Below are 25,411 nucleotides of genomic sequence, written 5' to 3' on the forward strand. Positions count from 1 at the left end.
GTGCTGTTTGAGAAAGAAGTAGAGGACAGCTTAGCTTCAGTTGGCTGAAAATGTGTGATCTCTTTATAATATCTGTGTTGATGGATTAAATAAGATCATTTAATACCCAGAAATACCGTTGCAATGCCAAATGATCCCTCAAATCTTATGATACTACAGTTAAACAAAGTCTGTGGATTTAAAAGAACAAGGTATCCAGAGAACATTGGTGGGTCAGATACATATATTTTTATTCACAGTATTGTGATTCATCACAGTGATTCAGGTACCACGTGAGTTTAGACAGTTTTTATATTTTTCCACTAACCGGGAAAAGGTTGTCTGGTTCCAGAAGGTATCCATTACTCTTAGTCATGAGAAGGAGGGCAGGAAGTGCTGACAGAATTAGGCAACATAAGGCAAGGTGATACAGCAAGTACTACAGTGAGTTCTAGAGGGCTGGAAGACTTTGAGTGAAAGAAACAGCTGGCAAAACCAAGCAGGATTACACTGAATAAAACTCACAGGAGAGGGAACCAAGAGCAATAAAGAGGAGCTGGATCAAAGAAGCTAAGAAATCAGCAGAGGTCAATAATCAGAGATGGTTCTGGTGCTACATACGAAGTTGTAGCTCAGGAGAATGTATAAGTATAGGACATTTAATAAATCTTTTGAGCCAGGATCTCATGCAAATTTAATAGAGATGGTCAGCAACCCCAAGACTGCTGCCTCAGATTGGTGAAATTTAAGGGACACGGGTGGCTCTGTGGTCTAAACCACTGAGCCTAGGGCTTGCTGCTTGGAAGTTTGGTGGTTCGAATCCCCGCGACAGGGTGAGTTTCCGTTGTTTGGTCCCTGCTCCTGCCCACCTAGCAGTTCGAAAACACGTCAAAGTTCAAGTAGATAAATAGGTACTGTTCCGGCGAGAAGCTAAACGGCGTTTCCCTGCGCTGCTCTGGTTTCACCAGAAGTGGCTTAGTCATGCTGGCCACATGGCCTGGAAAAACTGTCTGCGGACAAACGCTGGCTTCCTCGGCCTGTAAAGCGAGATGAGTGCCACAACCCCAGAGTCGTCTGTGACTGGACGTAACTGTCAGGGGTCCTTTACCTTTACCTTTAAGCATGCAAGAATCACCCTTCTGGATCAGACCAGAGGCCCATCTAATCCAGCAAATTATTCTTGGCCATGCCTGTGGAAACATTTTACTTTCTTCATATGTTATCGTTTGGTCGTAAACCACTTCTCTTAATAGATACAACTTTATGCTAGAACTCCCTGAGAGCTCAAGGTCAAGTTGAACCCTGGAACCACGATATTGACCTTCCCCAAAGAAGGATCAATTCTGTGGGGCTGTTCAGATGTGAGTCCTCACGTTTACACTGAATTCATGAGGCATGGGTGGGATCACATGCAGTAGCCATGGCCGCATGTTCAGTATTACATGGGGAAGGGGCTATGTACATATATGCACAGCTCCTCCATTTAAGCAGGAAGCTGGTCAAGGTGCCAAACTCACGAGTGTTGTGAAGTGTGGCCAGCAAGATGTTCTCAGCATTGGGCGTGCGGCCAGCAAGCTCAGTCCTGCTTACCTCTCAACCATTCATTGAACTCATTAATCCTTTTGTCCGAACAGCTTTTTCATTAGTCATTCTGTCTTCCCCTCTCTCTGGTTTGCCAGTATAGGTCTTCCTAAAAATCCTGATGAAGTGAGAGAAAGGATTAGATTAGATTTATTTACGTGGATGTACAATTAGCATGACTAGGCATTGTAATGAACCTGACAATGGCGAGAACCAGCCTTTGGGCGGTGTTTATTGGGAGACATGTCGGAATTCTAATTGTACACATGCCCCACCCCAGTATTACTGGAAACAATGGGTGTTGACCAGGATTATGTGAAATACTCTGTCCATGCTCTTCATTTGTCCTTCTTCTACACAATGTTTTGTGAATATGCACAATGACTGATGTTTATGTACAGTGTCTAGTCAACATATTTAACCGCAGCATTTTTATCTGTATAGCAACGTATTTCTTTGTTATTTTTGAAGATGCAGCAGACAAATTAAATCTGTGTGTCTATCTATGTAGCTTTGTTCTGACCATACTACTGGGCACCCTAGAAGCAGCATTCACTTGGAAGGACAGTGTGCAAGGCTTTACTCATTCTGTAACTCAATTTATGCCCCATACTGACCACATTTAAAAGTCAACGGTGTCAGATGCAGCAGTGAGGAGCAGAGATTTGTTTGGCAAATGCAACAGAACTGTTTGTCATATTACTTTGCATTCCAAAATAATGCACAAAACACACTTTAAAAAATGATAATTAAGGCAAGTTAGATGTAATCAGAGTGCAGGTGTAGGAGTGACAATTAGAAAGATTTGATTATAAGTGCCTTTCAGAAATGTGTTATGTTACTGATAGGTAGACAGAAGTGTTCTTATGTAAAGTTTATGCAAATGACTGTAATCAAATACAGACTTGCATTTTTTTACACATTCCAATTAACCCCTTATCTTTTCTATTCTCTCATAGTATTTGTTTGATTTTTAAAACAGTCATTGGTCACATGGGCAGAACCCCCTTTTTTATTCTTACAATAGGGTTTTGACCAAATCATTTCTCCCCTGCTTTTCAGCTGCATTGCAAACCACTTTAGAAATTATTTAGTGTATCAAACATCACCTGGCATAATGCACCTCAATAGGAAAAGAATATAGCCTTGTGGCTCTTTAGAGGTGGGAGGAAATAGACCCATCCAGGGTTCAATTTAGGTAGGTCTATGGAGCTGCAAAATTAAAAAAACCTCTATTGGCATGGCAAGCATTCTAAATACAAGAGTCACATTGCCAACAGGTGAATGTAGTCAAGGGTCATAAGACATTCATTTGGAGGCTGATATGATGGTGGGATTTGGCTCAGCTTAGTAAAGCATTGTAATGTGATTTAAGATTAAACAGATCGATGTAGTACATTTGCTTTTTAGCTTCTATGAGTCTTAGGTGGACCAGGCTGTATATCTTAATAAATTGGGTGGTGTTGCTGTTTCAAGTGCAGGCCCATGCAGAGCTTGTCTGAGGCCCGGGGCAAGAGTCCTATTAGAACAAAGTTATAAACTCAAGCAAAGAAACCAGCTGGTGCCTGGTGGGGGGACCCAGGTGGCCTGGGGCAAGTGTCCCCGGCTGCCCCCTCCCCCGGCAGGGCCTGTTTGAGTGAATACCTGCATAAGCAAATGCAAATGTTATATGTGGATTAAGGCTTAATGTGTGCTCATTCTGGTGTTTTAAGAATGATAAGAATATCAGTTCTTGTTCTCATTGCTGAAATGAAACTATAGTAACATTATTCTACTTTGAAATCAGTTGACAGCTGAATTTAGGCCAATATGTAATTATTTTTCTAATGATTTTTTTTGTGTGTGTGTGCTATTGTCTCAGGTTGAAATCAGCCCACTTGAAAATGCAATTGAAACCATGCAATTAACAAATGACAAAATCAACAATATGGTTCAGCAACATTTGAGTGATCCAAACCTGCCTATTAATCCTTTGTCAATGCTGCTAAATGGCATTGTAGATCCTGCGGTTATGGGTGGCTTCACCAACTATGAAAAGGTATGTTCATTCAGTGTTCTCTGTGTAACCATGTTGGCTCTCCAGCGATGAGAAACCTAGAACTTATATATACTAAAAGTGTATCTAATTATTAAATTAATGGATGATCCACAGGGTATTTGTCTTTTCTAGGAACCATTCCAAATCTTTACTAATGCAAATACTTCTGAAAATAGGCCCCTTGTAACAATCTTTTTGAGGGAAGGGACAGAATGCCAATCCACTCCTCTCAGAATCACTGAAGCTGGGGACCAACAACCACCCACATTGAAAGAGGATCAATTGGGGCAGCATCTGTGGTTTATTTCTGTTCTTCAAGCTTTCTGAGATCCAACATAAGGCCTTTTTCTGCTGCCCTCAGCAGCATTTGATGTCCCTCCCAGCCCTCGTTCTGCCTTCATAAAGGTGCTGTACTTTGGAAAGGAGGTGTAAAGGCTCTGACAGGGTCGTAGAGTCCTCTCTCCTCCTTCCCAAAACCTAGTTAGCACTTTCCCAGCTTGGGGGAAGGAGATTGAGGGGCTCTAGGATCCTGCCAGAGCCTCGCGCCTCCTTCCCAAAGCCCGAAACCGCAAAGCTTACCTGGCTTTGAATAGGCAGCATGAGGCCTAGGGGAAGTGTCCAATTTTGGCTTCACTTCCCCCCACTCCTGTTTGTGCTGTAGAATTCTGTACAGTGGTACCTTGGTTCTCGAACAGCTTAGTTGTCGAACAATTCGGCTCCCGAACGCCGCAAACCCAGAAGTAAGTGTTCTGGTTTGCAAATGTTTTTCGGAAGCTAAACGTCCAGCACTGCTTCTGCTTGAGTGCAGGAAGCTCCTGCAGCCAATCGGAAGCCACACCTTGGTTTTCAAATTGTTTCAGGAGTCGAATGGACTCCTGGAACAGATTAAGTTTGAGAACCAAGGTACCACTGTACTCGCACGCCCTTCTTAGCTCCTTGGTTCCCTTACACTAGTGAAAGCCAGTTAGCACAGAAAACACACTTGCGTACCTATGTGCCTATTTCAACAATGCTACTTTTCTGCATATCACTTCCACTTTGAAAAGTTCATATTCTATTGAAAATGGCTAAATAAGTGTATTTACTTTTTATTAGTTCTTCTACATTGTCAAGTGCATTATTTCTTTTGTAAAATGACATTTTTTCCCCTTAGGCTTTTTTTACTGAAAAATATGTGTATGACCATCCAGAAGATCATGAAAAAATTGAAAAATTGAAGGACCTAATCGCATGGCAGGTAAATCACGTCGTCAAGGAACCAAGTGGCATTCAAAGGCAGCCTGCTGTCATTTTTGACAAAACTCAGGCATCAAAGAATTCACTCCAGTGTATATGTTTCTATGGCATTTCAAATGCCTTGAAACAGGAGTTAAAGTTCATCTTTCTGTGTCTGACATAGTTTGTCATTTTATACTCCCAAATGTGACTAGCACTATTAACCCACAATTTTATCTCCTGCTGTTAAGTTCACAATTTAAAGATCTGAGAGCACTGGAACTTTCAGCTTAGAAACTATCATAGTATAGTTTAGTTCAGTGTGGCATTTCCTCCCAGCTGGGACTGATTTACCTCTAGGGGCAAAAGAAGAAGAAAAGGTAAGTGATAGGTATGGTAGCTTAAAAGTTCTGCTGTAAATATTCACTCTGGAGCACTGCAGGAAGGCTGGACCAGACTAAAGATTCACATTCAATCTGAAATTCTTATTTTATGCCAAGGGTGTGCTAGATGCAGAACAAAGTTATGGGATGGAGACTGAAGCATTAGGGACTGATAGCTGGAGTGGGGCAGATGTATGGCCTTGAGGTTTTTCCTAGAACCGTGGTGTATTTATGAAATAAATTAATAAAAAACACTCTGTTGTACTTTAGCCACTTTGCTCCACATGGAATAATCCAAGCGTTCCTTAGGATGCAGCCATGTGAATAAAGTAACTTCAAATCCAGTGCATCTTCGTTTACACCCCCTGCTCAAGACAGTATTTTCAATAAACGCAACGTCAGGCTTTTTCAGCCAGGACATGTGCCCAAATCACCTATGGGAAGCAGAGACTGGAATCATGGATGCCCAGTCAGCCGATATTTCTTTCATGTATCTGTATCTATTTGAGTCAGTCCCTGTGATGGAAAATGGAATTGGTAACCATCACAACTGATTGTAACAAAGAGAGGAAAGGAAAAAGGACTGCCTCTTACCTACCTAGATTAAGACCAGGATAGTTCTGAAACTCCTGTTTTCATCTGCTCAATTGTGTATATAAAGGAGAGGATTCCGTAAGATGTTCCTCTCTTTCACTGTTCACCTTGCAAGATTAAGGAGAAAAAATGTATTAATTATAGAAAATTGTGCAGCACTACCTTTTTTGGATCTCTCTCTCTTTAATTGTGAAGCTCAAGTACAGTAGTCTTTTTTTGTTAAGGATTGCTGTTATTACTGTCAAATGCTGAATGTATTAGGGAGGAAAACTAGAAAGCTCATTCCAGCATCTGTTGTATAGTTATATGCAAATATTGTGTGTTTGGCCTCAGGATAATTTTATGATGCATTTCACAGATGTGACTGACTGCTTTTTTTAAAACAACAACAACACTGCTACATTCATGTTGTTTTATATTCAGTTGTGTCCTTATTATAAGAGGAATAATTTAAATTTCCAGAGGCCTATATTTTAGATTTTGAAGAAAGCTAAGATATAATATTCAGAAATTCTCTATGGACCATGAAAGTATTGCTGAACAAAAACTCATGTGGTCCTCTGAAATTCTATTGATTCCCCCACCCTGGTAAGCTTTTACAACAGATTGGATTTTAGGAGTTTTCATTCCTACAGAGAAAAATAATTTGTTCCCGGGAGACTAACTTAATGTCAGCACTGTGTCATTGCCCCTAATAACTATGTTAAAAATGAAGTTTAATGGTGCTCATGGACACACTGTTTACCCAGAAGAGAATTAGCGTGCTAGCAAAATTTATATATTATTGCAAGGTTGCATATTTAACAATACACATTTATTTTAATACAGATGCACATCATTTCCACCTCTCTTGTGCATTTCCATGTTTTCTTGCTTAAAGCTAAGAAACATAAACCAACCAGATTAATAGAAGCAAACTTTTCCCCCCTTGATATTGCTGCAGCTAGGAAGACACGGCGATGAGTTTTAAATGCCACATCAGAGTGTCCAGAGTTAAACCTTTCTGTAAATTATTTCATTTGTTCCAGAAGGCAAAAAGTGCCATTTAATTAGTTTAAATTGCTAATTAAATTAATTGGTGGCTTCACAAAAATGTGACAAAACGCCATGGCATCCCCCCACCCCACCCCAAAGATATGAATACATTCCTTTGCATGATTCCCATCCACAGGCTTTGCCCAAAAGCAAGGGGAAGTTAATCAACCAAGCAGTGCAGCAGTGGCCATTTCCAGCACCAACTGCATGGAGCGTGCTCCACGTGGAGAACCATTTGAGCAGGAAGAACTTCAAATAAATGCTTAAGTAAAGAGGTGGTTATCTGGTATGGCGAAAGCCCAGTGCAGCTCAGTGCCTGTCGTGGTGCTGCCTTGGCAGCACTACCTCAATGGCTTCCTCCACCTGAGGCAGCTGCTTCTCTCTGCCTCGTGGATGGACCGGGCCTGTCAAGGAGACTGACAGCACTAGCTCTCCCCACTGATTCAATCTCGTGGTCTCCAAGGAAGAAAAGGTGAATGCTTTCTTCAAACCTCTACTCCTCCTCAATGCGAGGTGTTGCCAGAGTTCTCTCCTTATTATAAGCTTCATATTTTTGCCTGTGACTGAGAGAGAGCATGCACAGTATGGGAAGGGCTTTCTGATAGGTAGGGAGTTAACAATCCTTTGCCTACACCCTGGCTGAGGTTTGCATTCAGTTGGTTTATTTGAACCAGGATCTATTCCAGGGCCAAATTAGACCCTGAGGCCACCAGTTGCCTTTTTCCAACCAGTGCACCAGACTCTTTCCACTGTAACATAAGCAAAACAACAGCCCCAAAGTCCTAAATCATGCGGTTTTCAATGTAAATGACAATAGTGCAACATTTTTCATGATTGTCCAGTCCACCAACATGTTGATATTGCTTTAGCAGATATATTCTGTGATAATTTTCTGAAGTGGGCTGCATCACTTGCGTCACATTCCATCATTTATCATATTTTTAACCCGTAAAAGTCAGGAATGACCCTGCAGCAAATACATTAGGAAAGCTAGCTTCTCATGTGGCTTATCTTTCCCTGGTCAAAAATAACACAACTGTGGTTCCCTGTATTTAATTGCCATATGGAAGATAGCTGGAAGTTGCTCTTTGGTGATTAACAAAAAATATGCTTCATTAGTTCTAATCAAAGTGGCAATTTTAATGTTTATTTTTTTCCGCTGCCAAGGACAAATCCATATGGGCTATAAATACCCGTGGCTACAGTTGAAATATTGTGCTTCTTTGGTCTTTTCCTTCAAAAGTGCCAAGAGAAGCAGCAGCTGTGTGCTGCTAAATGTCAAGAAAACAAATTTTATTCAGGATTTCATCCTGACAAGATTCATTGAATTTGTATAAAATGCAGTTCAGTTATATTGTCTTCCATACTTGTAAATCTTCTAATTTAGATGGATGTTCAGCGATGTTGGGGGGGATCTGTTTTTTAATCAGTATTATGGTTTAATTATGAATTATTAAGCAGAAGCCTCTTAGCTTGATTGCTGTGGAGAATATCAAACTCCAAAAATGTGTATCTTGGTAAAAGATTTCAACCCCCACCCACTTTTAAGTTTGAGGGAGAAGAGACTAATAGGAGGTCTATAGCTTTGGGAATGAAATATCACTCTTAAAACATTTTAAAGGTCAGTCACATCTCCACATTATGTGCTAATTATGTAATCTTACCTTGGCATGGGTATTTTTTGACAGCAGCCCTGCACATAAATGATTATTTTCAATTATAAAAAAGGAATGATTTTGCCTTTTCTCATCTCTATCTCTCCCTCTTCTAAAATATTGGAAAACAAATTTCCGATTAGAAATTTAGGTTTAGCATTGAATACATAGTTTTCTACGTTTTATTAACAAATACTGATGTGCACAAAATGCAGTAGAGTATTTTGTTTTGTTTTTCAGTGTGGTGCAAAGGGTCATAAATAGCATTTGTTAACCAGAAGCAGGCTTTGTTTCTTTACTATTTATTCTCTGGAAATCTGTTGGAGCTGACATTAATAGTGTAGCTTGAGCGTCGGCATTCATCAGCATGCTAATTTAAGGCGTGGTATGCCTTGGTATTCTTTTGAGCATAATGTAAATGGAATATTTATTCATCCTGATTAATTTAGCTGTGCATCTCAAAATGTGATGACTCCATTTATTTTAAAAGACAAAGAACTGAACAAGAACATGCCCAAACTGTAAATATCTGGGTGTTTGTGGGGGTTTTTTTGACTAACCACATTAGCAACTGCACAGACTTGCACAAACTCATTTTCCCCCTAAGAGTCACTGGAGGCAAAAGTGAGATTGTGCATGTTCTTGTATAGTTTTCAAAGGCGTTACAATTCCACAGCACCTTATATGTTAAGATGAAATTCCTGTTTTGCTCCTTTTTTGTTCTTTTGAGACCAGAAAATTAATGGAAATATAAATTTCTGTTTCAGATTCCATTCCTGACAGAAGGTATCCGAATTCATGGAGATAAAGTCACAGAAGCACTTAGGCCATTTCATGAGAGGATGGAAGCCTGTTTTAAGCAACTGAAAGAAAAAGTTGAAAAGCAGTATGGTGTCAGGAGTCTTGTAAGTAGTTCTCATAAAATATCGGTTTTAGAATGGGAAATGTAAATAATGTTAAACCTTTTGTTTCCCTGTAGATTCTGCACTATTATAGGGGCTCTGAGGCAGAACAGGTCTCGATCCTCTCAGAGTTCCCAGTTCCATTTCTATTTAATATGACAAAATCAATGGTACAGTCAAGTGAAATTCAGTGTTTTATTAAAATGTCCATAAAAGTAAGACAGAAGTTGTGAACAGGCTTTCACACAGGTGTACTTAACATAAGCAGAGCCATAATGGACTTTGTCCAGCATCCTATTCACCCAGCGGCCAAACAGATGATTATGGGAGACCTGAAAGTAGGGCATGAACACAACTGTTTTCCTTCCACTTGCACATACTGCCTCTGAGGTAAGGCAATACACAGCCCGTATAACTAGAAGCCGTTGATAGTTTTACCCTCCGTGGATTGGTCTAAACTCATTACTACAACCACAAATTCCATAGTTTATCTCCTGCACTGTGTGAAGAAGCACTTATTTTGTTTCCCCTGAATCTTCCAACATTCAGCTTTAGTGGATGGCCTAAATTCTAGTATTTTGAGAGTATCAAAACAACTCAATTAAAGATTTGGCGATAGACGTGTCATGGTAATCCATGCAAAACAACAGAGGCCCGTAAAATCTTAACATCTTTTCAGTTTATTGTGGCATAAATGTTCCTGGGTTAAGACAGTCTTTAGTCTGATAAAGTCTTTAATTGGCAGGCGCATGTATATGTTTACATTATATATTTACATTTAAATGGGTCAAAAGAGAAATATATACATAGTGGGACCAAAAGACCAATAGTAAGCAATAGATTTGTCATATTTCTGTGCTGAGCCAAATCTATTCAACAGGGCTAGGCAATGTGTAGCCCTCCAAATGTTGTTGGTTTCCAACTCCTATCAGCCCCAGGCAGCAAGGCCAGTCATCAGGGATGCTGGGAGCTGTTGTCCAGTGACATCTGATGACCCCAGGTTCCCCTGGGTAAGTTCAGAGCAGAAGCAGCTCACAGTGTGGGGTGAAGCTGTTATGCTAGCCTCCCATCGGAGGGAGATGGGAAGGCTGCAGGGAGGTCAGGGCAAGAGCATGTCAACCTTCCCGCTGCCTTATCCATGTCCCTTCCAGAGACTTGTCTGCTGGGAAGCTAGCATAACATTAAGAAATGGACAATTACGTTCTGTAGTGAGATAGGTAACCCCAATTTCAGCTGGGTCCAAATAAATAAATAATGGTTAAGCAATTTCATGCTGGAATGTTCCTTTGAAGTTTCTTCGTTGAAGGATAGTTTGAAGTCAGGAGTGCTTGCAGGAGACATTTCAGTATTCTGTGAAAAGATTAGTATACATAACAACATTTTCAAGTATTTAAGAGTGACCAAATATAAACCCTAAGAGGTAACCAGAAACATTAGATTTTACAGTATACTTTCCAGGTTCACTGTGAGAGACCTGCTTGGTTTAAAATCAAGACTGTATGCATTTTTTTTACAATTTTGTCATGAGATTAAATCCTCAGGTGGTATCTGACACCTTTTTGAAGCATCCGCCCTTTGAAGTCAAAGGCAGGTATCAAGGAATAAAATTTGTGAAATATCATTTCCAGGGAGTTAGCATTAAATCTGCATCGGGCCTATTTGAGTGGCTTTATTGCTTTTATGCTTTGGGTGTTAACTAAGTAAAACTCCTTATATTGGTCTTGGATGTTTTGTTTGGAATAGCTGCATATTTGAAATGGAATTTATAATGCACTAAAAAACAACAACATAGAAGTGCTCATATAATTTATTCCCCCTTCCACACTTTATGATGAAACAAATATATATGCACTCCAAAATTTCTCAGAAAATGTATAACTGTAAATCTTGAGTGTACAAGCTCAATATTGCTCTCTCTGCTTTTGTCATTGTGACATATGTTGTGTATTTGGTCCCACACAGAGGAGTAGATTTTTCAAGCTTTATTAACCACACAAATCATGTATGAACACTGAAGCTAGGCAGAATAATGAGACCCTCCTGTCATTTAAGAGATACGTTATCGTCACAATTGGTATAATTTGTGTCCAAGTATGCAATTAGAAATTGCTTAAGTCTCACTAATATCTTGCTACACACATCTTGGTTGTATAGTTTTGTTTCTTTTCTTTTTTGAAAATCGAAAAACAGCTTCCCTTATAGCAGTATCAGCCATGCTGGATTGGCTGCTTATCAAAATTGGAAACCCATTTCTATTACGTATTCTTTAAATGTAGAGCTCAATTCATTACTGTGCATAATTCATAGTGAGTAGAGCAGTCAACAATGTTTAATCTTATTAAAACCTACATAACCTTTGGCGTGCCACCTCAGGTGGCAGATACAGGTCTGAGCAATGCAGTGCTTGCTGCCACTGCCACCTGCCACAGGTGAGGGGGAGGGCAGCAAAGCTAGCAGTAAGGCCTGGAGCTGCCATCTGAAGTGACTGCTCCTCTCTGACCTCCTTTTCTCTCCCCCCCCCCCCGGGCCATCTCCAGGTAGCTGTGGAGAGGAGGGAAGGAAGAGGCAGGAGGCTGCCTCAAGTGGCAATATGTCCTGGGCCAGCCCTACATTATGTTGGAATATCTCTCTTTCTTACAACTTGAAAACATTGGAAAAGCCACCAGGCAGCAGATAAAATTACTGCCCTAGATGATAATGTGCTCCCCGTGAGAAGAGAGACGTTGATATAAGCCCTGTTTATATGTCACTTGTTTCAGTAGAACATTTTAACATATTCTGGTATTTGACTGCTATGCTTATATCCAGATATTATCTTCTCAGCCTCACACAGATCTGCAGCCCAGCTCTGTCAGAACGTATAGTGTTTAATCACTTCTGTCTGTCTTCGTGCAGCACCAGCCTCCTACTAGTTGGCAGGGTGGAAAATCTACCTGTGATCAAACAGCATGGGGTTCCTATTTTTGTTGGCAGAATTCAATTATTTTGTGCATATATTAGTTATTAATGGGTAACAAACCTTGAATAAATATTCAGAACTGTAAATTCTGCCTTTCTTGTTTCTTCCATCTGTGAAACTAGATTTGTGTGCCTCAGTACTAATATGTGTGCTTCTGTAAAGTCATTTATTTTGCCGGATTGACTGGGGTTCTCCCTGTGAGGTAGTAAGAATTGGGTGTTGGTGGTGTACCAGACTCCCTACAGGGTGAGAGCCTGATGGTGAGGAAGAGATAAATCTCCATATGGGGGGGGGCAAGTTGTGGATTTAGGAGTAGTTGTTGGTTTTTTTGGTTTTGAATGTAGAATTCATATTGTATTTCTTATATTGATTCCTTTTTGTTGAAATATATAAACCACTTAGAGAGTTTTGCTGAAATAGAAAGTGGTATATAAATTAACTAGATAAAATAAACATCTTTATCTATTTCAGTTGTTTAAAGCAGACTTGGCTAACTTTTGGGCCTTCACGTGTTGCTGCACTACAGTTCCCATCATCCCTGATCATTGGCCACACTGGCTGTAGTTGATGAGAGTTGTAGTTCAGCAACATCTGAACCAGGCTAGCCACTCTGATTAAAAGGCTACATATACATGAGAAGGAATGATAGCATTATAATTTCTGTGGCCTTGAATAATATAATTTTCTTTCAAAATACCTTTCCTCAAGAAAAACCTATTCATTCTTCTGAATGAAATGAATGACACCTAAATAAAAGTGCATCTTTTATAACATTCATGTATTTGGAAGTGTTCTGGCAACAAAAGAACGATACTTGCTCTTTCTGTAGCCCTCAAGCCTGGATGACAGACGAGGTAGTCGGCCAAGGTCCATGGTTAGATCATTCACGATGCCTTCATCTTCAAGGCCACTGTCTGTTGCTTCAGTTTCCTCCATTTCATCTGACAGCGCACCTTCGAGACCAGGCTCTGATGGGTACGTGTGGTCTACTGCATGCATACTCTGTAGCATTTTCTCTACTAGCTCATACTCCTAAGGTTCGTAAATATGCCTGCTTCACATTTTCTTTGGGCTATTTGATCCATATATTAAAATTTTCAGGTAGGTTTTTTTTAAAAAAAAATCTTGTGTTGAGATATTAGCAATAAAATTCTTTAGCCTGAGAATTTACCACTCTCTTCTATTTACTTAAAGTATTGAAGTTAAGATTTCATCAAAGCCAGTTTATGAGACTGAACATTGGTGTCAAACTTATTAAGAATCCCTGCAGTTCTTGACACTTACAATGCTAATTGCAATGTTCATTTTAAAAAAGCTTTGGAATGCTTCACAATGTTTCTGACATGTGAAGTCAGGTATTCTAACATTCTTTGCAGTTGCTCTTGAAAGCTGAGAGAGAGGGCATTACAAAGAGCCGAGATACCTTGTGACTTGAGAGGGCACTTAGAAGTAGAGCAGAACCCTAAGTGGTTCTGTAGCAGCATATCTCCATTACGTTCCACATGCCCCTCCCTTTCCCCTTGGGTCACACAACAGCCAATAGCCATTTGCAGAGAGAAGTGACAGTTGGCTATGCAGATACGCCTGCATGTTGAGAGAGAACCATGCCCTGCATCGGTCAACCGTATACATGTCTGCTACCTTTGACATGTGATACACATTTACAAAGACATATGGTGGCTGTACAAATATTTTCAGTTGTTCTTTACTTCGACATTCACACAAGCACAGTTTCATAGACTTAGGTTTCTACCAGCCAAACTACCAGCTTTGGGAGGGTAGGGGGAGCTTAAAATGACCCTGATCATTCTTCTAATGCATAAGGGCCCTTGCCAGTTTCCTGCTGGAAACCACTCCCCCAAACCCAGCTGCTGTTTGCTCCTGAAGCTAACAGCAACTCTGGTGGCAAACAGCAGTAGGTGGGAGGTTTCTTGCAGGCAGCTACCATGCACCTCTGCTATGAATCGGGATCACTTTCCAGATAGAGATGCCACAACTTCTAGCTTCCCCAAAAGAAAAGCATACAGTGTAAATAAATATAACATATACTTTGGCCCTGAGAGGTTATAAACTACAGGTGTATTAAAAAATCCATACAGATGTTTTTCACTTCATAAAGTGTATTGAATTGTGAATTTGAATTGAGTGCCGAAGCTGCATTCCTATACATACTTAACTGGAAGGTAAGTCTCATTTAACACAATGACACTTACCTATTGAGTAGATGTTTATAGAATTGCACTGTTAGTCTACTACATGAATTGTTAGGGCTGTTCCGTAATAGTTTGTGGTAAATTATGATCAATAGCCAAAATGAATTAGTTGTTCTGTCACCCCCATTATAGTATCATTAAGTTTGACTGGTTGATGAAGGGATGGAGTACTAAAGTGGTGCTGCACCTAAAGATGTAGTGATTGGTACTGATATAGTGATGGCAAATGTTTATACCCTTCAGGTTTGTGCTTGAGCCTCTTCTACCAAAGAAGATGCATTCTCGATCACAAGACAAGTTGGACAAGGATGATCCGGATAAAGAAAAGAAGGAGAAGAAGAAAGAAAAGAGGAACAGCAAGCATCAAGAGATATTTGAAAAGGAATTCAAGTCGACAGATATCTCTTTGCAACAGTCTGAAGCAGTGATACTTTCAGAAACGGTAATGGTAACTGGCCTATGTGTAAAATGATAATAGCTTCAACACACCTAAACACAACGAACATTGCAGGGAAATGATGGTGTGCTTGACACTATTGCTGGAGCAGTATCCAGTTTAAGAAAGTAAATTCCACATTTCAAATACCGTATTTTTCGCTCTATAGGACGCACTTTTTCCCCTTCAAAAATGAAGGGGAAATGTGTGTGCGTCCTATGGAGCGAAGACGCCATAGCCCCGCGACCCTCTCCTGGCTGGAGAGGTGACATGCGGCTATGGCAGGAGCCTCTTTAGCTGCGCCTTTCCGCTGCTCCCCGACCTGCTCTTTGGGGCTGTTGGTGGGCTTCCCCCCGCCAGCCCCAAAGAGCAGGTCGAAAGGAACCTGAAGCCTGGAGAGCGAGAGGGGTTGGTGCGCTTCCAAGGTAGCCGCCTGAAGGCGACTGAACGGCACCTTGTTTTAGAGGGGGAAAACAAGAGGGGCGAAATTCTCCCCCTCTCTGCACAGCGCCTCCTGCTGCTTCGCTGAAGGGGCGCTGGGCAAAGAGGGGGAGATTTTTTTTTCTTGTTCTCCCCCTCTAAAACAAGGTGCGTCCTATTGTCCGGTACGTCATAGGTGCGAAAAATACGGTACTTGCAGTCTGTTTGGCAAGCGACATAACGTTCAGGCAAACTTTAAATGCTTTGGAGTTAAAAGGTGGCAGATTTATTCTGGCATGTAGCTGAAAGAAAATGCTCTGAAAAGGTTAATTAATCAAACTACATTTACAGATGCTCACTGTCTTTAGGGGCATCAGTAATATAATGCCAAGTAGTATAGGGATAAAAACACAGCTTTCATTAAATTGTTTTACTTGGAAGACGACTACTTTCTATAAATGATACATTAAAAGGTGAGGCATCCATCTCAGATGCTGGGGCAGAGAATGGAAGTAAGATGGCAAATGATAGTGGCGTGTGGGCCACACTGCCTGCCCTACAATCTCTTAACTAAATTACTAGGAGGGCACTATCCCATAACTAAGGTTGAAATAAGCTGCAGCTGTCAGTCTGGTCAGCTTCTGCATATAGAATAGGAGAGCTGTTATCTTTTCCTTGGACCAGGCAGCAAAATGTCTTGGGCTGCCCCCGTTGACATGCTAAAATTCCTCATCTCAGCAGCTCTCAGCAGTACAGTAAATTTATAGACACAGTCTGCCAGTGGTTAGAATCTACCCTTCCAGTTTTTCATCAGTATTTTTAATGAATTGTCATCAATTTATTTAATCTTAGAGAAGTCCTCAGTTCTTGAAATACATAATAAGGAAGCTTTCTCAGCTATGCACTTGGTAAATCACCATGGTAATTTAACTGGGGGATCAAAAACAGAGATATAAACTTTATAAAGAGAAAATTGTTCATAATTAAAGCGTTCTTGCATGCTTCTGATCTGTTCTACAAAGACTATTTAAATGCTTCAGCATTTACAATTATCAACAATAGTTCTTTAGATTTGTTGTGTAGATCCTTTCTACATAGCAGACCAACTTCTTTGACATGACCTCTCATTCTTCATTCATTCATTCCAGAGGCTGAGGCTCAGACTAGTTCGAAGTATTAAAACAAGACTGTGAGAAAGTGTGTCAAACATCAGCGTAATTGGCTGAACATATCATTGATTCAAGGACAAGTAGTATTATTAGTCCCTTGTATTTTTAAAAAAATTAGGCTAAAATAATAAAAATCGTATTTTTATTCTGGATTCACTGAGATTCCTATATAACTGGGGAAGTGCTCTTTGTAGAAAAACATTAATTAACATAAGTAACCATGAAAATTATACAAACGGTTTAAAACCTGTGTCCTGAAATAGAAAGCAATTTAGTTTGTTTATAGGGCCAGAAAAAACTTCCTGCCTAGAGCAGTGAAAGGTACTTTCCAACATTCCTTTGCTAACAGCAGTTTCCTGTATTTTTTCTTTACCAAAGCAGACCTACCTAGGCAAGCTTGGAGACTTAAGTACATGAAAATGCTCTGAATTGTGTAGGCAAGAGAATAGAATAGATGACTTCCTCTAAGGCAGTGTCTCTCAAACAGTGGGCCACAGTGCTACAGCCTGCCCATGGCCTTCTCACTTTACTGCCCCAACCCCTAGCCAGACCTTTTAGTTGGGCCAATACCAGCACCACCATTTCCTTGTATACTGAGTAAAGGTGGCCGAGAGACAGAGAATTTCAGGTGAGCAGGAGGGAAGGAAAGTCTCCTTCCTCTAGAAAGTGAGACAGAAGGGTTACTGGGAATTAAAAGCAAGGGGATAAGCAAGAAAAGGTGTTACAGGAGGAAGAAGTGTAAAGGCGCCAGGGAGCAGGGATGAAATAAACAAGCAGTTTGAGGGGTGAGGAAAAGGGCACATGTTGAATGTGAGAAGGCAATAGCAAGTCAGTAAAATTTATTTGAGAAATGTGGGCCTTGGAAGGAAAAAAAGTTAAATGAAGAATTATTCTTGAGGTACATCCTCAGGCTCCATAAATTCTGCCTAAAATGGGGGAGTCATTAGCTCTAGAACAAATTGCTTGAGGAAAGCTGAGGTATGGCACTCATTGCCATAAAGAAAAAACTGCAGCAAAGAATTTAGCAATTTCCAAAGATGGTTTAGAGATCAGTAGAAAAGGATGTTAGTCATTGCCAGCTGATTGTACTAAACTCTGTCTTCATTTGCTACCATTTTGTGACTGGTGGTCCACAATAATTTTCAGCTCTTTAAAGTGTGCCCTTGGGGTAGAAGGTTTGAGAATCCCTGCTGTAGACCATAAAAGTCCATTCTTACAGTGCTCCCTGCTCAAAGTGACTTGGCTTTAAGTGACAGAACACGAAATCATCTGCAACAATATTCAGCGATATGAAAGCCACAAGAGTCTTCTAAGTACATTTCTATTGTGTATGGATCATTACCCCTCTGCAGTTACTTTTGAGGAGTTTTATGGTTCACTAGGCACAGGAAGTTAGTTCAGTATCTCTAAGAATAAAGAAATCCTATCAACAACTAGAAATATTAGTATTTTAAGAAGAAAAAGAAATATGTGTGTTATGATGGTAAGATATGGTTCCACCAAGCATATTTTGCACTGTGGCCTGTGCTTTGAGAAATACTCTAAATATAGTAATATGTTCTAGCAGAGAATTCTCATGAAAACAATCTAGTGTATATAAAACAAAAACCTAGTGGTGTAAGTGGTATATCTTTTAGTTTTCCTAAAGGTTATAACAAGGTGTAAAGAGGAATAGCCAACTGCCATTTTGTTAAATAAAACCTGGAAACACCTAAAAAGTATGTTTTTAAAAATTGACTGTACATTCAAGGCCACAAAAACTGTGTTTAAGAAAGAACAAGCCAAGGATATATTTTAGAAGAATACTGCATTGAGACAAAAACCGTTTTTTCCTTATCGCTGTGTTGTTACATTATGAACATATTTATCACAAGGTCAACGGCTCACTAAGAAATCTTTCTTCCTTTGTTTCCAGCAGCTGTGCTGTAAGAACAAATTATATATCCTTGGACTGTGTGATGTATGTGTGGAAGGTATACTTCAAATTGAGTCTTGCTTGCTTTTTTTTTTATCCAAATGCAGATCAGTCCATTGAGACCACAAAGACCAAAGAGCCAAGTTATTAACATCATGGGGAGTGAAAAACGTTTCTCTGTTTCCCCATCACCGCCTTCTCAAACCATCCCTCCACCAGTCACTCCAAGGACCAAGCTTTCATTCAGTTTACAGTCCAGTAAGTCTGCTTTAACTGATTAATTACACTAACTTATCTTTTTACACTGCTATAATCCTACCCCGGGACCGTTGGGTGAAGGGCAGGTAAGAAATAGTAATTTACAAAATTTTTGTTTCTTTCTGATGTACTTGAACCAGCCAGGTCATATCAGGAACTTGATATCTCTGAAATGTTTTATGATCAACTGGCTAATTAGGTTAACCAGAGAGTAAACCAGACTATGTCCATCAGGATTCCTTTCACCTTTCTACTGTTGCTTTCATCAGGGCTGAGTAGGATATATTGTTAAGATCCTACTCGCATCAGTTCTAGCCACCATGACCAACAGTCAGCAGTGATGGGAGCTGGAACCCACCATCATCTAGAGAGCCACAATGTTCCCCACACTTGGCTGAAGTAAAGAATAATTGTGTGGCCTGTTAAAGGGGGAAATTTACTAAAGGTAAAGGTACCCCTGACCATTAGGTCCAGTCATAGACGACTCTGGGGTTGTGGCGCTCATCTCGCTTTACTGGCCAAGGGAGCCGACGTTTATCTGCAGACAGTTTTTCCGGGTCATGTGGCCAGCATGACTAAGCTGCTTCTGGCAAACCAGAGCAGTGCACGGAAACGCCGTTTACCTTCCCGCCGGAGCGGTACCTATTTATCTACTTGCACTTCAACGTGCTTTCGAACTGCTAGGTTGGCAGGAGCTGGGACCGAGCAATGGGAGCTCACCCCATCATGGGGATTCAAACCGCCAACCTTCTGATCGGCAAGCCCTAGGCTCTGGTTTAGACCACAGCGCCACCCATGTTCCTTAAAATTTACTATGGTAAATCCAGTAATTTCACCGTGTCGTGCATATAATTTTATATAAACGTTCTCTACAAATATTTACTTAGAATATTATTTAGTTAATTTTGCCACAGCATTCTGCCAATAGAGTATAGGTCTTCAGACCCAACCCTCTAGTTAATGGTTTGGAGGCTCAGCCATGTGCTATAGACTTATACACTCTCTCTGCTGTAGAAGGATCCTTTCCTTGTTTTGGGAGCCAGGCTATTAACTCAATGTTCCAGCATTTATTCAGCTTACTGTTCCACATCAGGATCAGAGCCTGTGTATTTTTACTGAACAAATGAACAGCTACAATTGCTTCATACTCAGGCTGATTATTTTATACATAATTTTCAAAAAGGGTATGAATATTTTTTTGTATAAGTGTTTAATGAATCATCTTATTGCGTTAGCTATATGATATTTTTATAGTGGAAAGGCTATAGGAAAATCCTCCAGCTACTATAAAAATCTGTAGTGCAGAACAATGAATGAAGTCCTTTTACAAGTATTAAAGAAAGTAATTAGTATATGCTGTTTCTTAAACCATTATCTTTTACTGACTACTGCCTTCCAAGAAGTCCCCTGTAACGAAAGAATATGGAACAACCACCTGTTCATATTCACTACAGCAGCAAACATCCTTCCAAACTGCTTTGTGATGGTAAAGGACCTTCCTTAGTACAAGTTGTTCTGAAGTTATGGGCACCTGAACTCTTCCCTTGACTGTTTATGTTTTAGGCTTCTTCTCGTGGGCTTGGATCTTAAGTTTTTGCTCCATGAATTTAATAAATTTCTGTTCATGAAAAGCAAAAACCACAGCAAGCAGGAGAAGTACCCCCCCCCCCGCAGATTCATTCCCTAAGGCTTGCTGCACACCCCCAAAAGACCCAAATGGTCTCAGCCGCTGGTGGCATTGCAGTTTCCTACACATGTCTTAAAGCGTAGCAAAGAAGTGCAATTAAGCTTTTTTGTGCTGCTTCTGAAGGACTTAAGGATGGTGCTTCTCTCAGGGAGAACGTTTTCATCCTAAAAAGTGCCTCCTTTGAGGAAGCATGACGCATTACTGTATTTACTTTGACATTTTGAAGGCACATGGTTGCATATTGCAACTCTGTTAATAATAATAATAATAAATCATCCACCAAAATCACTATGTGAAGGCCTCTCTAGGGAGATGAAGGTAGTTCCTGTATCCAGAAAGACACAGGTTTTCCATCTAAAATCTGCACAAACATGCCTGTGTGCATCTTGATTGTGCCAGAACATGAGCTCCACCATCCATTTGGCATAAATCAAGATTACGTACTCCGTTGGTGTGAGATTGTGTTCAATTAAGTACCGTATTTTTTGCTCCATAAGACACACTTTTTCCCTCCTAAAAAGTAAGGGGAAATGTGTGTGAATGCAGGCAGGAGGCAGGCGGGAAAAGCCCCCAAGAGCCGCACACACGCTCCGCGCGGCTCTTGCAAGCTTTTCCCCTCCACCTCATGGAAAGGCCCGCAGGAGCCGCACACCCTTTAAAGAGCACACGGCTCTTGGGGGCTTTTCCCTGAGGAGGGAGAAGGGCTGCCCTTCTCCCTCCTCAGGGAAAAGCCCCCAAGAGCCACACACACACTCCACGCGCTCTTTAAAGGGAGCGCGGCTCTTGGGGGAGCCTTAGCCGCGCGCAACCTCTCCCGGGCAGGGGATGAAGGCTCCCCTTGCCCGGGAGAGGCTGCATGCAGCTATCCCATAAGCATGGAGAGCAAGCGGGATCGCTGCGCAGCAATCCCGCTTGCTGTCCTGGCTTATGGGATTCAGAATAATTTTTTTTCTTGCTTTCCTCTTCCAAAAACTAGGTGCATCTTATGGTCTAGTGCATCTTATAGAGCAAAAAATACGGTAATTCCTTAATTTTGCCAAATCTCTATAGTGGAGCTTCTTGAGACCCTAAGAACATGAGAGCCTTTGAAATTGTTCCCTTTTTTGCTTTGAGGCAAGAAAAAAAGACTAGAAAAGAATGAAAGTGAACCATTTTACTTCGTCGTTTATTTTTGTTATAGCCCACCACGAGACCTTCAGCTAAGAGTTGGTGAATGGCTGAAGGTCAACCAGGAATTTGAACCAGGGTCACCACGCACAACATTTACAATATCATTTGTTACTAATTTTGCTCTTGCTCTGACAGAATTTTGCACTTTGGAGGTGATTCAAAGTTACAGAATTATTTCAAGAAGTATAGTAAAGGAAAATCCCATTTCTTAAGTGTTCAGTGTGGGTATACAGATTTAGAACAAGAGTACTGTGATACAATCAATTTTTGAAGGACACTAAGGTGTCAGCTTATTTTGTAGTTAATTTCAGAAAATATTGTTTTGTGTTCTCTTTGTATTTCAAGCTATTTAAACAATGAATAACCCCTCACTTAATTACAGTAATTTCCTAACATTTAAATAAATATATGTGCCTAATGTGTGCATTTAAATCCTGAAAGATTGTGTGGAAGAGTAAATAAAGGTTTGTTTGATTTGGAAACATTGGAAAATATTGGAAAATTTAACATTGTTGAATTTTCAACAATAGTTACAGGAAAATGCCCAAGAAGCGACAACAGAAATGATGCTTCTGCTAATAATATGCATGGGCAAGTCACAAGTAAAGTCACTTTCTGAAATGCTGGTGTTCTGAAACAGTTGACATCTGGAAACCCTGATTAGCATTGTCCTGTGACAATGACTCTCCCTTCTTTTGATTATATGAGACATGATATGACAACACATTCTTTCTGGTATGTGAATCAAAAGATTGCATCAGTAGGTGCACCTGTGCACTCCATTTTGTTGTATTAATCATTATTTCATATTATTTTAAAATGAGTTACCTTTAAAATGAGTTACCTTTCTGCTTGCCGATCAGAAGGTCGGTGGTTAAAATCCCAGCAACGGGGTGAGCTCCCGTTGCTCAGTCCCAGCTCCTGTCAACCTAGCAGTTCGAAAGCACGCCAAAAAAAAAGAGGTGCAAGTAGAGAAATAGGTACCGCTCCGGCGGGAAGGTAAGCAACGTTTCCGTGCACTGCTCTGGTTTCGGTGTTCCATTGTGCCATAAGCGGCTTAGTTATGCTGGCCACATGACTCGGAAAAACTGTCTGTGGACAAATGCCGGCTCCCTCGGCCTGTAAAGCGAGATGAGCGCCACAACCCCAGAGTCGTCTGCGAATGGACTTAACTGTCAGGGGTCCTTTACCTTTTTTACGTTTCTGAAAAAAGAAAAAAAAGTCCACTGACAATTTTAAGCTTTTAAAACAATGAGATGTGCATGCAACATTTGCTAGGAATTTGAAGGCTGACTTCAATGACTGTGAAATATGTGTTTATTTTCAGATCTGGAACTAAATGGCATGAATAGCTTAGAAATGGCAGACATTCCTCCTCCATTGCCTCTGAAAGGCAGCATGGCAGATTATGGAAATCTCATGGAAAGTCATGAATCTCTTAGCCCTGCCACATCCCCACCTGTACCTCAAAGAGTAAGTTTTATAACTGGAAGTGACTTTCTTCAAAGCAAGTCTACATAATGTGTACTTCTGTGGTCAGTAATTATTTTCATGGAGGATAATAGAATCATAGAATTGTAGCATTGGATGGGATCCTGCGGGGGGGTCATATAATCCAACCCCTTGTGATGCAGGAATCTCAATGCACAGTCCCCTATCCAGTTTGAAACCATACTTGATCCTATTTAGCTTTGCAAATGTGCTAGCCGTTCTATTGCTGCACCACTAGGAGGTCCACATAAAGGAGAGGACTTTAAGTCCACAGTTTGAACACAATAGTCTCTAAGCTGTGTACTTGCAAGGTTAAAAAAATAGGATTAAAAATCAGTTAAAAATAACCATAAAACATATTTAAAATGCCTGCTGAAATAAAATAAGGTCTTTACAGGGTGTCTTAAGTTCAACAGGGAAGGCCTCTGTCTGATTTCAGCTGGGAGAGAGTTCAGCAAAATCACATTCACAAGACTAAACACATGTCTCCTGGTGCACGAGATACATTGTCTGAGACATAAACTGTGACTCCCCAGAAGACTTTAGTGAATGGGCCAGGATATAAGGAACCAGGTGGTCTTTAAGGTGTCCTGCCCCAAAGTTGTGAAGGACTATATGCTAGCATATAGGCAGCCAGTGCAAGTTTTCAAGTGCTAGAGCTACGTGCTGGTTGCAGGCTGTCCTCACCCACTGTATTTTGCACTAACTGGAGCTTCTTGGCCAGACCCAATCGCAATCCCACACTGTGGATTGTATTGCAATAATCAAGTTGTGAGGTTAACAATGCATGAATCATTGGGACAGGTCTATCCCAGACCAAGAATGGCCATAGCTGGTGGATGGAGTCAGAACAGCAGCTACCGTATTTTTTGCCCTATAGGACGCACCGGCCCATAGGACGCACCTAGTAGTTTTTTTTGGGGGGGGGAATAAAGAAAAAACATTTTATTCCCCCCCCCCCCAGGCGTAGGGCTGGGGCGGGGGAAGCCCGAGCTTCCCCCGACCCCAGCCCCCAGAACAGGCTGCTATCCGCAAGCCTTCCCCCACCAGCCCCAACAAACTCTGGGAGTATTCCCCACCTCCCGCAGAAGCCGCGCACTCTTTAAAGGGGCTGTGCGGCTTCTATTGGCTCTTCTAGCTTGGGGATGGCTGCGCGGAAAGCCTCTGAAGGGCAGCGGGGGACCTTCACCCCGCTGTCCTGCAGAGGCTAGCAAGGCTGTTCCCAAGCCAGAACAGTGAGACGGAGGGCTCCGTCTCACTCTTCTAGCTTGGGGACGGCTGCGCGCAAAGCCTCTGCAGGGCAGCGGGGTGCCTTCACCCCGCTGCCCTGCAGAGGCTAACAAGGCTGTTCCCAAGCCAGAATTCCCCCACCTCCTGCAAAACCAGCAGGAGCCGTGCGCTCTTTAAAAGGGCTGCACAGCTTCTCCTGGCTTTTCTGGGAGGTGGGGGGATTCCCTCACCTTTTGCAAAAAGCCTGCAGAAGCCACACAACCCCTTTAAAGAGCGCGGGGCTTCTCCTGGCTTTTCTGGGAGGTGGGGGAATTCCCCCACCTCCCTGAAAAGCCCGCAGGCTGCCATCCGCAAGGCCTGGGAGCCTGCGGGAAGTCGCGTCGGGCTCCCAAGGGTTGCGGATAGCTTCCTGAAGCCTGCATTCGCCCCATAGGACACACACACATTTCCCCTTCATTTTTGGAGGGGAAAAAGTGCGTCCTATAGGGCGAAAAATACGGTAATCTGCACTCTCCAAAGTCCGCACCCACTTGTCCCTTCATCTGCTTCTGGGTTGTAGATTAGGAAAGCATCTGGTGTTTTCAGGACCATGGCTTTCCTTTTTCTGATCCCTGGTGAACTGCCACAGAAAATGTTTTCATTGGCAGAAGAGAATGCTAGGTGACTTGTATGTGAACGCAGATTAATCGGGTAGTGAAACCTATACATAAAAACAAAGTATTGTAAAACAGCCTGATAGAGGCTGTTAAAAAGACAGAGGAGAGTCCCAGCAGAAACTTAGATTTTATGTTTTCCCTATCTCATTTCAGGAGAGAAAATAAAGTATATTTCAGACAAGTTTAATATATGAGGTTTGTTTTGTAGGCATTCACTCACCAGTTTCCTAAAGGCAAGCAATTTTGCCACTCTATGTAATGGATTGCTGAAACATTTGAGCAAAAATTGTTGCTGCTGGTGAAAAGAAACTATTGTTTAACAATCTTAGATTTCTGTTTCTAACATCCTATCAAAGTCATTCGCAAACATTTGTCAAAATTTCTTCAACCTTTGACCTAAGCAAACAAGTTGTAACACAATCAAA

At 41.2% G+C, this 25,411-nt stretch overlaps 1 protein-coding gene across 2 annotated transcripts in view; it reads left to right on the forward strand.

The window, feature by feature from the left end:
* The window catches only part of DOCK1 (dedicator of cytokinesis 1), a 352,450-nt gene that overhangs the window by 318,220 nt on the left and 8,819 nt on the right, over nt 1-25,411 (forward strand). For both annotated transcript variants that reach the window (XM_081192827.1, XM_081192828.1), the window contains exons 45-51: nt 3,422-3,598; nt 4,752-4,835; nt 9,248-9,385; nt 13,171-13,316; nt 14,798-14,996; nt 18,602-18,752; nt 22,937-23,082. In XM_081192827.1, the coding sequence (XP_081048953.1) occupies nt 3,422-3,598; nt 4,752-4,835; nt 9,248-9,385; nt 13,171-13,316; nt 14,798-14,996; nt 18,602-18,752; nt 22,937-23,082 (1,041 nt within the window). The remainder of the gene's footprint in view (nt 1-3,421; nt 3,599-4,751; nt 4,836-9,247; nt 9,386-13,170; nt 13,317-14,797; nt 14,997-18,601; nt 18,753-22,936; nt 23,083-25,411) is intronic.

The sequence above is a fragment of the Podarcis bocagei genome, assembly GCF_964188305.1.
Source record: "Podarcis bocagei genome assembly, chromosome: 4".
NCBI lineage: Eukaryota > Metazoa > Chordata > Lepidosauria > Squamata > Lacertidae > Podarcis > Podarcis bocagei.